General features: G+C 54.5%; 2 protein-coding genes across 18 annotated transcripts in view; one reads left to right on the top strand and one right to left on the bottom strand.

The window, feature by feature from the left end:
- LOC122394109 (probable imidazolonepropionase) overlaps positions 1 to 2,096 on the bottom strand; it is a 27,405-nt gene extending 25,309 nt beyond the window's left edge. The window contains exon 1 of the mRNA XM_043390715.1: positions 1,980 to 2,096. The gene's annotated coding sequence lies outside the window, so the exon portion shown is untranslated. The remainder of the gene's footprint in view (positions 1 to 1,979) is intronic.
- The window catches only part of LOC122394108 (translation initiation factor IF-2-like), a 21,768-nt gene extending 7,638 nt beyond the window's left edge, over positions 1 to 14,130 (top strand). For 7 of the 17 annotated variants that reach the window (XM_043390714.1, XM_043390702.1, XM_043390711.1 and 4 more), the window contains 4 exons: positions 4,584 to 5,476; positions 6,792 to 6,959; positions 12,000 to 12,138; positions 12,517 to 14,130. In XM_043390714.1, the coding sequence (XP_043246649.1) occupies positions 4,721 to 5,476; positions 6,792 to 6,959; positions 12,000 to 12,134 (1,059 nt within the window). In that variant the 5' untranslated portion in view covers positions 4,584 to 4,720 and the 3' untranslated portion in view covers positions 12,135 to 12,138; positions 12,517 to 14,130. Of the gene's footprint in view, positions 1 to 138; positions 543 to 1,971; positions 2,466 to 4,583; positions 5,477 to 6,791; positions 6,960 to 9,006; positions 11,693 to 11,999; positions 12,139 to 12,516 lie in introns of those variants that run through there. The other 10 variants (XM_043390703.1, XM_043390705.1, XM_043390704.1 and 7 more) reach the window with 10 other exon arrangements.

Here is a 14,130-nt window from a genome sequence, read left to right as displayed (position 1 = left end):
GACACTGCTCATAGTCTGTCTCACCTTGTCAACTCACCTTGTCGGGTTCCATCCACTACAACAGTCAGTACAGAATTCAAATTGGCTCACAGGATGGTTGAGGATGGGAGGTACCCTGCATCACAAGGCGCGCCAGTTATGCATATGCTGTACAGTACACCATTGCAGTCTTGCCATACATTGAACTGGAATGTTGTGCCACCATTGAGGAGTACATGGTTTGAAACATCATTTTTTCACAGGAGATTATCACAACAATATAACAATTTACTTAGGTACATCTAAACATATTCAACAAGTTTGTCCGGAATGGCATCTGTTAGGCCTCGTTTGAAAGACTGCAGATCTGGAGCAGTGACAACATCAGCAGGAAGACTTCCAGAGGTTAACAAGTCGGTAAATGTGGAGAATTAGTACGGTCTGCTGTTCGAAGATAAAATTTGCACTTCCTTACATTATTTGACATCCGGAATCCAAAAATGATACTCACATGTGGCGGAAATAACCTAAAAAACCTAACCTAACCCAACCAAATGTGAAGAGTAAGTGTTTTATGAGATGGCGTGACACTAATCAGATTGAATTAACTACCGTAAAATGGGGTGTTAAGGGACAGTTTCGAGGTGTTTTGTTATATAACTCAAGAAGGGTTGGAGATAGAAGCATCAAATTGTCAGCGTTTTATGTGGAATTTGGTGCTTTACATGCCTGCCACATTAAAGTTTTTAAGATTTATACCTGCATATTATTTTTTATTATTTTTCATCACTGTCCCTTAGCACCCCAATGTGGGGTGTTAAGGGACACCTATATTATTCCAAGAAATGGTCATCAAATGCCCACAATTGGGGTGTGGAAGGGCACACAATTTATTTATTGAAATGTTTTGCATATTCTGTCACAAAACAAGTCAGGTTCATTCACCACTAATGACCTTTTTAGCCAATTACGTGTAATGCAGTTTACATTTGTGGAAAATGTGCTAATTATACAGTAAACAGAACCAAAAAGTAATCTTCTGTCATCAATTAAAACCCATGTTGAAGCTAGTCACTTGTCATTATGTTGCCCTCTTTGTTTTAGCCTTTTTATGATGACATCACATTTACCTACATCAGTCTCCATTGACCCATCATTGTAAAAGAGAGTGTTGAGATGTTTTGTTACATAACTTAAGATGTGTTAGAGATAAAAGCATGAACTTGCCAGCATTTTATGTGGAATTTGGTGTTTTCCATGCCTACTGAAAGAAAACTTAATGAAATTATATTTAGATATTATTTTCTATTTTTTCTTCCCTGTCCCTTAGCACCCCACATCCACCTCAAAATATGCATGTATCCGGAAAAGAGGAAGAGCATGATGAATGAATGGGTGGATTTGCACAAGCTTTTCAGGAAACATGTGCAATACATGTGACAATACACCTATGCATTCATTTTCCCTGTACACCCACCAGTTTATGTGGTACACACAGAGTTTTGGAGATGTTTCAATTTTGTGAAAATGTAGCATGATTTTCAAATCCATTTTTGAACCAAATCACTTGCATGAAAAACCATACCATTTTGTCCTATGGTCAAGAGCAAAACAGTGTCAACTACCACACTGAAGTTTTTATTGAACCTTCTCAAATTAGGAAGTTAATATGACTCAAAGTTTTTCCCATGCAACTGTCCCTTAACACCCCACTGTCCCTTAACACCCCATTTTACGGTACAATGAAAACGTTAGGTGACGTTGGCCTCTCCGACAGATAATAGATTGTGGTTCAGAATGTTACGTTGACTCGTGACAACAGCAAGGACGATCTACACACTTTGCGGTGCCGTACAAATGACTTCTGTGCAAAGGGTATCACTGTATAACCTCTTATAACTTCTGGTATTTCTGATAGCATTGCCCTAGCTTGAGTATCTGTGTGTTTAAAATGTCATTATGTATTTTGAAGGAAGATAAATTATGTTCTAGGTACCTACCTCTCTTTTTATGACAAGGCTGAGGATGTGTTGAGAGCAGAAAACAACAATTGCCACTTGCCAATGCTGGTGTGGAGCACAGCCATGTGAGACACAGGACTTACAGGCACTACAAAGCTATGCACTGCACCCCAGACACTTCTATGTGAGCACCTATGACACACAGCACATACTGGACAGCTGGGTTCAAGGTTACCACATCAGCTTACAGCTGGCTAAGGAACAGACCACTAATGTCACTGACTTTTAATGGTCATGTCACCACAAGGATAATTAGTCTACATACAAAGCCTCTCCCAAGTCTGAGACAAAAGGTGCTGAGAGGCCCCACACCATCTCAGTGTGCATCCCACAACACCTCTGAAGTCTAGTGAGGCCACCTTACATCGGTGAGATTTCGTGACCTGTCAGCGTGCCTCTTCTCGAGATGGTGGAGGGTCTGGTGATTTCACCAGACAGGTGAACCATCATCTCCAGAGGGGACAGGTGATTGCTGAGAGGACAGCAGAGGTCAGACGTCCCCTCTCATGAAGGTGGACTGTCTGGTGACCTGACCTGTGAGCCCTGCTGACACCTCAGTAGTCATACGTCCCCTCCGGTAACGGTGGTCTGTCTGGTGACCTGACCTGTGACCCCTGCTGACATTTCAGTAGTCACACGTCCCCTCCGGTGACAGTGGTCTGTCTGGTGACCTGACCTGTGACCCCTGATGACACCTCAGTAGTCATACGCCCCCTGCGGTGATGGTGGACGGTCTGGTGACATGACCTGTGACCCCTGCTGACACCTCAGTAGTCATACGTCCCCTCCGGTGACAGTGGTCTGTTTGGTGACCTGACCTGTGACCCCTCCTGACACCTCAGTAGTCATACGTCCCCTCCGGTGACAGTGGTCTGTCTGGTGACCTGACCTGTGACCCCTGCTGACACCTCAGTAGTCATACGTCCCCTCTGGTGACAGTGGTCTGTCTGGTGACCTGACCTGTGACCCTGCTGACACCTCAGTAGTCTCCGGTGACGGTGGACGGTATGGTAATCTGACCTGTGACCCATGATGACCTCGCAGTAGTCACACGTCCCCTCCGGTGACGGTGGTCTGTCTGGTGACCTGACCTGTGACCCCTGCTGACATCTCAGTAGTCACATGTCCCCTCCGGTGACAGTGGTCTGTCTGGTGACCTGACCTGTGACCCCTGATGACATCTCAGTGGTCATACGTCCCCTCCGGTGACGGTTGACGGTCTGGTGACCTGACCTGTGACCCCTGCTGACACCTCAGTAGTCATACGTCCCCTCCGGTAACAGTGGTCTGTCTGGTGACCTGACCTGTGACCCTGCTGACACCTCAGTAGTCATACGTCCCCTCCGGTGACAGTGGTCTGTCTGGTGACCTGACCTGTGACCCTGCTGACACCTCAGTAGTCATACGTCCCCTCCGGTGACAGTGGACTGTCTGGTGACCTGACCTGTGACCCTGCTGACACCTCAGTAGTCATACGTCCCCTCCGGTGACAGTGGTCTGTCTGGTGACCTGACCTGTAACCCCTGCTGACACCTCAGTAGTCTCCGGTGACGGTGAACGGTCTGGTGACCTGACCTGTGACCCCTGCTGACACCTCAGTAGTCTCCGGTGACGGTGGACGGTCTGGTGACCTGACCTGTGACCCCTGCTGACACCTCAGTAGTCATACGTCCCCTCCGGTGACAGTGGTCTGTCTGGTGACCTGACCTGTGACCCCTGCTGACACCTCAGTAGTCATACGTCCCCTCCGGTGACAGTGGACTGTCTGGTGACCTGACCTGTGACCCTGCTGACACCTCAGTAGTCTCCGGTGACGGTGAACGGTCTGGTGACCTGACCTGTGACCCCTGCTGACACCTCAGTAGTCTCCGGTGACGGTGGACGGTCTGGTGACCTGACCTGTGACCCCTGCTGACACCTCAGTAGTCATACGTCCCCTCCGGTGACAGTGGTCTGTCTGGTGACCTGACCTGTGACCCCTGCTGACACCTCAGTAGTCATACGTCCCCTCCGGTGACAGTGGACTGTCTGGTGACCTGACCTGTGACCCTGCTGACACCTCAGTAGTCTCCGGTGACGGTGAACGGTCTGGTGATCTGACCTGTGACCCCTGCTGACACCTCAGTAGTCATACGTCCCCTCCGGTGACAGTGGTCTGTCTGGTGACCTGACCTGTGACCCCTGCTGACATCTCAGTAGTCATACGTCCCCTCCGGTGACAGTGGTCTTTCTGGTGACCTGACCTGTGACCCTGCTGACACCTCAGTAGTCTCCGGTGACGGTGGACGGTCTGGTGATCTGGCCTGTGACCCCTGCTGACATCTCAGTAGTCACACGTCCCCTCCGGTGACAGTGGTCTGTCTGGTGACCTGACCTGTGACCCCTGATGACACCTCAGTAGTCATACGTCCCCTCCGGTGATGGTGGACGGTCTGGTGACATGACCTGTGATGTGACCCCTGCTGACACCTCAGTAGTCATACGTCCCCTCCGGTGACAGTGGACTGTCTGGTGACATATACGAGTAGCTTGGAGTATCCCGATATGTGTAGCTCTGAAAACTGACGGCTTTCTCTTTCTCAGGTGCGGCTGATAGACGGCATGCTGCTTCCCGGGTGATCGGGCGCCTCTCCGGAGTCCGGCTGCGTGGTCGTACTTAGTCGACCTACCTCGTTGGCCACCGATGCACCTCCTGTCGGGAATTACACATTGTCGGGGCGATGTCGTGGTCTGCCGGTGAAGAGGCGCCGCCGCCGCCGCCGCCGCCGCTGGCCGTGGCGTCCTCGTCCTCAAACGGCGGCACCGCCGTACCGGCGGACATCCCCGACTGCGTGCTGTCTGAGCTGTGGGCGGCACACTCGGACGGCGTCGGCTCGCCGCTGATCGACATCTACACGGAGACGGACTGCTCGTCCCAGGTGTCTGATGAGGAGGCGTCTGCAGGCGGCGGCGTCGCCTTCACGGAGCTAATCGAGGTGATTGAGGATGGTGACTGCGGCGCCGTCTCCGGGACCGGCAGACTCATCTGGGTTGTGGAGAATGACGTGACGAAGGCTGGTGAGTTGAAGACGAGCCGCTCATCACCGCCACAACGGGCTGCGGAAGTGAATTGCACCCGGTCTGCCGCAGCGCCGAGCAATCTCGTCAGCCAGCGAGGCCGCGCGAAGGAGATATCTGGCCCTCCGAGATCGCCGGTGACGCCGAAGAGACGCACCCCGGACGTCGAATCAGCCTGTGACCGCAAGTCTGTGCCGCGATCAGTGAACGCTGACGTGGTAGCTCCGGTGCAGGCCTGCGCCGGAGCTACCGCGACTGTCGAGCCGCCGCCTTGCGCTGACGGCACTGGCACGGTGTCGGGACGGGTGTGCGGTGTGTCAGCCGGCGGGGACGGTTCGGAGACCGAGCTGCGTGTGCCGACTGACCGGACGGGCCTTCCAGCGCTGACGCCGGAACAGCGGCGCCGCATAAGCTACCAGGTATGTACCGACTGTCTTACGTTGTTATGGTGTCTTCTGTATTTATTTATATTGGTGAATTTGCATTACTGCTTCGTAAACGGACCTGTAAACCCTGCAGCCTATCGTAAAACAATGTTTGCAAGGAACAGCTAATTGTGTTAAACATGATGTTTTTACACAAAGCTCTCGGGCCTAAAGGAATGAATAAACTGTTTTCCGGCCGTTGCCGCCGCCCTCATTATAACCTCACCTTACAATGCTGTATGTCGTCATAACATGGTCATAAGTGCCAAACAAACAGAAACACAAAAGTGCTCAAGCTGTCAAAGTTAAGCCACCCATTTTGCATATACTTGTGTGATTGATAAAGCAACAGATCATGTCCGTCTGTCCTTCATTTCTTCTCCCTGTCTCTTCTCCCTGTCCACTGCCTCTCTCTCTCTCTCTCTCTCTCTCTCTCTCTCTCTCTCTCTCTCTCTCTCTCTCTCTCTCTCTCTCTCTCTCTCTCTCTCTCTCTCTCTCTCTCTCTCTCTCTCTCTCTCTCTCTCTCTCTCTCTCTCTCTCTCTCCTCTCTCTCTCTCTCTCTCTCTCTCTCTCCTCTCTCTCTCTCTCTCTCTCTCTCTCTCTCTCTCTCTCTCTCTCTCTCTCTCTCTCTCTCTCTCTCTCTCTCTCTCTCTCTCTCTCTCTCTCTCTCTCTCTCTCTCTCTCTCTCTCTCTCTCTCTCTCTCTCTCTCTCTCTCTCTCTCTCTCTCTCTCTCTCTCTCTCTCTCTCTCTCTCTCCTCTCTCTCTCTCTCTCTCTCTCTCTCTCTCTCTCTCTCTCTCTCTCTCTCTCTCTCTCTCTCTCTCTCTCTCTCTCTCTCTCTCTCTCTCTCTCTCTCTCTCTCCTCTCTCTCTCTCTCTCTCCTCTCTCTCTCTCTCTCTCTCTCTCTCTCTCTCTCTCTCTCTCTCTCTCTCTCTCTCTCTCTCTCTCTCTCTCTCTCTCTCTCTCTCTCTCTCTCTCTCTCTCTCTCTCTCTCTCTCTCTCTCTCTCTCTCTCTCTCTCTCTCTCTCTCTCTCTCTCTCTCTCTCTCTCTCTCTCTCTCTCTCTCTCTCTCTCTCTCTCTCTCTCTCTCTCTCTCTCTCTCTCTCTCTCTCTCTCTCCTCTCTCTCTCTCTCTCTCTCTCTCTCTCTCTCTCTCTCTCTCTCTCTCTCTCTCTCTCTCTCTCTCTCTCTCTCTCTCTCTCTCTCTCTCTCTCTCTCTCTCTCTCTCTCTCTCTCTCTCTCTCTCTCTCTCGATCCCTGTGTAATTATATAATTCACTTTGTAAATGAATGAAACACAATCTTTTCCCAGGGCATTTGGGAGGCAACAAGACAAGGACTGTCACCAAGGCTGAAGTCGTTCTGGGTGCGTGTCCTGGAGAGACGCGATGGGAAGCCGAAGAACGCCAAACAGCGAGCGGCTTTGTCCCGGAAAGCCGACGCACTGCGCCGAGATTTTGCCAGAGGACATTTTAGGAAGGTGTGTATTCTGACTCGATTGCACATACCGTGGGTAAAGCACCGATAATATGCAATGTATAAACCCAGGTCATGACGTTTATTTAAAAACACGTGCAAGTAAAAGGGAGAAGAAGAAAAACATCAGAATGACAACACGGATTATGACTGTCGGGGGACACACTGAGGGCAGATGACGCTGCCTTGTAGGCTAGCGCAAGGAAAAGAGTAAGAGGTGTTAATGTTGTTAGAGGAGAGAATGCTAGTGTTTCAGTATTAGGCTAGCGACTGAACAGCGCTACCAGACCAGGGGTGCTCCAAAAGCAGACCGGCTCCCGAGCCGCAGGTACGCGTACAGGGGAACGCCTCCACAAGGGCGGGAAATGCCTACTCTTGGCCATCCGCAGGCCCAAGCAGCAGCGACAGTGCGTCTCCCGCCGCCATTAATCAGCTGCAGTACCGACCAGGTCCGCGCATGTACTTGGCGAATATTAGTATTGGATTTTTTGCGCTTTCGTTCCCCACAACTGACTGGCACAAATAAGAAATGGCACATGTTACCAAGTGGCCATGTACCCTATGCCATCATGCAAAGCTTTAAATATGTCCTTGGCTCCTTGTGCTAATTTTGTTGCAACATTGTTCTATATTGTATGGTTTCTCCATCTTCATTCTGATTATATGGCTTGTTGTTCTCGATTATAATGCGATATGTTTAACTTCTAATGAATTAAGATATGATAAACACTGGCAAAGGTCAGAACAAGCTTTGATGATGTTGACACAAGAGCATAAAACACACACGAAGTCCACAACCATCAGTAATGCGAAAGTAATCAGTGTCCTAACTCCTGGTGCTCACCTATTGCAAAAAATAAGAATACAATTATGAAGATATCGACGCATTTTAACCCCATCCCGGTTCTATAAACCGGACAAGTTGGAAGCGAGGCTGGCGAGCCACGCCGAGCCTCGCGGGCCGCCGACCATGAACTGTTTTTGTTTGTTTTTTTTTTTTTTTGCTTTTTATCGGAAAAAATGCGGTAGAGATAGAATACCCACAGTTTTGCATAGTAAACAGTCGGTGGGACATTATAGGCTGGCGCGCCACAAACCACTTCTAGAGCCAGAACCCCCATATATGTCCGCCGTTTAATCGTCAGAAAACGTGACGTGGTTTGAAAGGGTGGAGATGTTGTCCGACCTCTGTTGCTCTCCTTTGACCATGGCCTAAAACCGAATCATTTTCCTTCTCCTAGGCATGTGCTGGAGCTCATCAGTGCACTTCCGCATCCTGTTCCTACCGGACCTCGGCCCCATACCGATACGACATGTCACCATCAGGCGACGACAGAGGCGGACCCCGGGTGTCCCGCGACGCCAGTGCCGGACCAGCGAGAGGCGGACCCCGGGTGTCCTGCGACGCCAGTGCCGAACCAGCGAGAGGCGGACCCCGGGTGTCCTGCGACGGCAGTGCCAGACCAGCGAGAGGCGGACCCCGGGTGTCCTGCGACGGCAGTGCCAGACCAGCGAGAGGCGGACCCCGGGTGTCCTGCGACGCCAGTGCCGGACCAGCGAGAGGCGGACCCCGGGTGTCCTGCGACGGCAGTGCCAGACCAGCGAGAGGCGGACCCCGGGTGTCCTGCGACGCCAGTGCCGGACCAGCGAGAGGCGGACCCCGGGTGTCCTGCGACGGCAGTGCCAGACCAGCGAGAGGCGGACCCCGGGTGTCCTGCGACGCCAGTGCCGGACCAGCGAGAGGCGGACCCCGGGTGTCCTGCGACGCCAGTGCCGGACCAGCGAGAGGCGGACCCCGGGTGTCCTGCGACGGCAGTGCCAGACCAGCGAGAGGCGGACCCCGGGTGTCCTGCGACGCCAGTGCCGGACCAGCGAGAGGCGGACCCCGGGTGTCCTGCGACGGCAGTGCCGGACCAGCGAGAGGCGGACCCCGGGTGTCCTGCGACGGCAGTGCCGGACCAGCGAGAGGCGGGGCCGTCGACTTTCACGTTTCAGCTCGATGAAAAGGAGGTCAAACAGGTATTTGTCGGACGTAATCTGAAGAAAGATTGACCCTCAACGCTGGCGACGGCGTTCTGCCGAAGCACTCCCGGGCCGAAATGCGTACTGGCCGTCCGTCGACGGCGAATCAAGAAGCTGTGGTCGCGTAAGAGGGGTGCTGCGTTTTTCACCTGCTTCGCCACATGTCGCTTCCCCTCGTGCAGTTCGTACTCTTTCTCAATTCAACATACGCCGTCGGTAGGGGAACCGCTGACTGTGCGCTGCACGACGTACGGCACGCCGAGCACGGCGCATCAGCTGCAGCACGCCCACCGGTACCTCAGCGGAGAGCGGCGACGGGAGACTGCTGAGCGCGTGGAAGATCGCGGAGCGTACCGTGTGTCGCAAGATATGCTGATGCAGGCACCGGACTGCGAGCTCGCGGACGGAAATATCACCGAGGCGCCACCTCGCCACATCCTGCGCCAAGCGGCACACGAGCGTCGGGTGGCCGAGCGCCACTCGACGAACTGGACTGAAGACCTGGCGGCGACGATGGCTATATCACGAGCCGAGGATCTGACTAGTAAAGTCGTGAAGGGTGGCATCCATCTCATCGGGAGGGCACCGGTCGTGGTACACCTCTACAGGGAGCACTTCTTCCGGCGATACCATCTGGCTCCGAGGACGCTCCACCTCGATGCCACGGGCTCTGTCACCCGCCAAGTCGGCGAGAAACGGCCATATTTGTACGCGCTCATCGCCGAGAGCCCTGACACCGACAGGAGTTTTCCGCTAGCCCACCTGCTGGCGGAAAGCCACAATGTGCCCACTATCGCGCATTTCCTGGCACAGGTGGCCCATGGATACAAACTCGTGACCAGGGTCCCTCTCACGCCTCCAAGGGTGGTCACGGACTTCAGTTGGGCGCTTATACACGCTGTGTCGGAGGCGATCGTCAAGACCACAACCGAAGCGTACCTCGAGGCCTGCTGGCAAAGCCTCACAGACCCTACGAAGCAGCCCAAGACTCTCGTAAGTCTCTGCGGTGCCCACCTGTTGCACAGTTTCGCGCACACCCTGAAGAGCAAAGGAGTGGCTGCAGAGGCAAGACCTGGCTTCATGTGGCTCTTCGCCAGCATGCAGCAGGCCACCTCGCTGCAAACTCTAGACACAACGTACAAGCGACTCTGTGTCCTGGCCCTGTCGAGGAGCAAGTGCGCCGTGGAGCTGCCGGAAGTCACGCGCGTAGACTATGGAACAGACGACCGCCAAGAAACCGAGGCGCCGCTGGAGGCAGCCGAAGACGCGCCAGCCCGGAGGACCTACCGCGCGCGGACCGCGTTCGGGCGTCACTTCGAGGACATCACTAACGGAGTCAAGTGCAGCCTGCAGACGGACGGGGAAGCCAGCGATGTCCCCAACAAGTACTTCTGCCCTGGCCTGGTAGAGTACTTGCTGGGGGCTGTCATGCCGCTCACTCCACTTTGGAGTCAAGTGATCTCGGCTGCCGTGGTGACCAACGCGGCAGTCGAGTCACACTTCAAGGTCGTCAAAAAACAGATGCTGCAGGGACGCACTCGACTGCAGCCAGGCGACTTTGTGCGAGTCCTGCTGAAGGACACGGCTGCCCGCATGAAGGCGGCTTTGATCCCGAGCCGGCCTGTCCTCAGGGGCCGGAAAAGGAAGGCAGCAGAAGGGCTGTTTCATCCTGAAACCCAGGAGGAATGCTGGGCCAAGCGCCGCACGAGTGACAAGCCCACGTGGTATGCTCGTACTAAGCCACCGCTGGACTTGGCCCCCGAGACGGCCCCTGCCCAAGCGACGAAACCGGCCCCCAAGACGGCCCCAGCCCCGGCGACCAAATCGGTCCCTGAGCGAGCACCGTCAGCCGCCACCGCAGCAGAGCGTGGACCGTCAGTCACGGTCCCTGAGCGAGCACCGTCAGCCGCCACCGCAGCAGAGCGTGGACCGTCAGCCACGGTCCCTGAGCGAGCACCGTCAGCCGCCACCGCAGCAGAGCGTGGACCGTCAGTCACGGTCCCTGAGCGAGCACCGTCAGCCGCCACCGCAGCAGAGCGTGGACCGTCAGCCACGGTCCCTGAGCGAGCACCGTCAGCCGCCACCGCAGCAGAGCGTGGACCGTCAGCCACGGTCCCTGAGCGAGCCAGCGGACGAGCGCCGTCAGCCGCCACCGCAGGGCGTCCCAAAGGACGGGCGCCGTCAGCCGCCACCTCAGGGCGTCCCAAAGGACGGCCGCTGCGAACAGGACAACCACCGAAGCGCAGACCCTGGCTGACCGCGGAGGACATCGATCTGTTCTGCGAGTCCATATCATCTCCGCAGGTGCTGGCACTGTCGGTGTACTGGTATGGTGCTCTCAGGACACCCTGTCGACGCTGCACCACAGAATCGATGAGGCAGTTCGCCACAGCGAACACGTGGTTGTTGCCACTGAATATTGGCAATCACCGGGTCCTCTTCGTAGTGGATTGGCGCCGTCAAGTGGTGCTGTTCTTCGACTCCATGGGCTGTTGGCCATCCGGAGCCTACACAGAGGCAGTGCAGCTCCTCATGGAGGCGACGCAGCCCCATCTCAAGTGGACCAGCTGGCGCCTGGTGGTGCCCGAGACTCCGCAGCAGACGGACACGTGGAGCTGCGGCTACAGAGTTTGCTGGCTGGCACTCGCGGCGGCCACTGGCAGCACTACGCCGTACTCTTCTGATGCTGAAGAAAACGTGCTCGCTCGGATACAGGTGCAAATTCAAATTGACCGTCCCATTTCAGACGCGAGTGTACTAATCGCAAACTTTCAAAGCGTATGTCCTTTATGAGACCTTTTAGAGTGTCGTTTATATATAAACTGCATAAACTTCCTTTAATAGTTTTCGTCATTTCACCTAGTATCATTTGTGTCATTGTACAGCTGTCATCTATTCTGTTCTCAGTAGCCAGGGGATAACCAGGTTGGCTGGTGCCAAAAGACAGATTTCGAGGGCTCCCGACTCAATTTAGTTATCTTAAGTGTTTCCCTATGTTGAGCTGAGTTTTTCTTTGTTACAGAAGGCGACAAAGCTTGCCAACGCGCCATCAGCCTGTCGGTGTGCGGAAGCGCAGGTTGTCGGTGTGCGGCCGCAGTCACTCAGACGACTGAGAGTGGCAACACCGGCCAACCTCTACCTGGCTGCTCTCCGCTGATACGGTACGTTTTCATTGGTTGTAATACAATTATACCAACACTTGGAGAACATTTAAAACGGTACCGACAACGAAGTTTTACATACACTGATGCTGATATTCTGCCCCCTGTCCGTCGACTCGGTACCCGGAGCTGTTTTCCTTCAGTCCGATATAGACACCTGGTGTCAGCTGTTGCTTTCGACGTGATCCGTTTCAAGATTGTCTTTGACTTATAGACAGAGCTTCCTTGTCATGGAAAAGTAATAAGTTAATTTCCATTTTGTCGCCTGCTTTCCGTACTACCTGCTTCCATCTACTACTACCTTGTATGATCTTAGCGGAATGCCGACCCACTGCTATCTCTCTGTATGTTCGTGACGCCGCTTCCGTGTTCCGGCAGCTGGATCGGAGCGTCGCCGCCGCCGTCCGACTGGTGGCATCGCGCCAGAGCTGCACCGACGCAGTGCTGGCCCTGCTGCTCGACACGGCCGCGCTGCTGCGAAGTCGACTCATTGGCCGGATCCACTGTGTGCCTGCTGATGCTCACCCGCCGGCAGCCGGCGGTCACGGCCTGGTGGCGGCACGGCGGCGCCGACCTGACTCAGTGTCACCAGGGCAGGTAGTGTTTTGGACCACCTGATCAATGACGAGTGTGGGCGGACATATCGCTTGTGCCGCGGTATTGAGCGCCTAGAGTTGGTGCGAGAAGAGCTGGTCAGTATGTGTATGTGCTGATATCAAGTGCCGGTGGTGGCTGTTATTGGAGAACCAGCTGGCCAGCTGCAGTGTCTCTGAACGCGCCGCTGAATGCCGCCGAGTCGGCTGCATAGCTTATATCTATCAGCTGCATACGGTGGACTGCTGACTGTTGTCCACAAGGTACCGCCGTCTTTCGGTTGGCTGTTCGTCACAAACGCGGTAATTTTCGTGACGAATGCCGACGCGGCGCGTGTTTCTCATATCGAGTAACTTCTCACAGTGTGAAGTGAATATCGTCGGCTTATTGTAGACTGCTCATGTACGAGTTTGATCTGTGGTGGGGATGACGGACTGTTGGCTCTTATAATCACCGAGAGCGTTCCGCCGGCTTGCGCGCGTGGATCTCACCGCGCCTGGAGACGCTGCGGCCGATGCTGATGCGCGGCTGTCTGGTGATAACCAAGCGCGGCTAGATGATCTGCGAACTGCTTTCTACGCACGAGACGGTGCTACTCGAGCTGGACGCCAGCGCCGGCGCCGGCACTCATCTGCTAGAGCGTATAAACTTAACAGCGTGTCCGTGGGCAAGTTGTTCGAGCGCTCGGTGACCTGAATTTGGAGGAGCGGGAGTCTACCCTGGCGCTCCCGAACTACCGGCTCACCAAGAAGCCGCACCTGGCCGTGGTGGCGCACATTTTCGCAACGTTCGGCTACTCGTCTCAGCTGAGCTGGACCGGCGCAGGCTCTCCGATGTGGCACTGATGTCGCACTGTGAGCTGAGCTTGGGTGCCTGGAGTCGTTCGGTGGAGCACGACCCGGGCCTGCGTGCTGTACTGCTAGAGAGGCCGCGGGTCGCTGGACTCTATGTGATGAATGTGTGTGAGCGCGTTCCGCGGCTGCCTTCGGCAGCGATGCGCTGACTCGCTGCCGTCACTGACTCGCTCAGCACCCAGCTGAGCTCGCTGATACTCATGCTCTCAGGACTGTTCGCCTCTAAGACGTTGCGCGTGCAATCACCATGCAGCGATGGTAGCTGATGTGTCCGCTTGAGTAGGACAAAGTGATGCACTTGAACATACTCGTTCTGTTCTCTGCTATGTTCTGTTCACGTTCTGTTGGTGCGCGGTACCGGCCGTGCCGACTGCACCGCGTGCCAAGACGGCGTGTCGCGTCGCGGACGTGGCGTTTCTACTGCGGCTTGCAGTCTTGCGGATTGAGGTGGACAAGTCTGACGTTAAAGCTGATCTCGGGCGCTGGAGGTCGTGAGCATTAATGGCATGCCCTGCAAATGATAAATAAATATTGTTTTCCTTTC

This window comes from Amphibalanus amphitrite, unplaced genomic scaffold (assembly GCF_019059575.1).
Source record: "Amphibalanus amphitrite isolate SeventyFive unplaced genomic scaffold, NRLGWU_Aamphi_draft 000574F_arrow, whole genome shotgun sequence".
Classification (NCBI taxonomy): domain Eukaryota; kingdom Metazoa; phylum Arthropoda; class Thecostraca; order Balanomorpha; family Balanidae; genus Amphibalanus; species Amphibalanus amphitrite.
The sequence above is the reverse complement of the archived record's forward strand: the minus strand, read 5'-3'. Positions and strand labels throughout refer to the sequence as shown.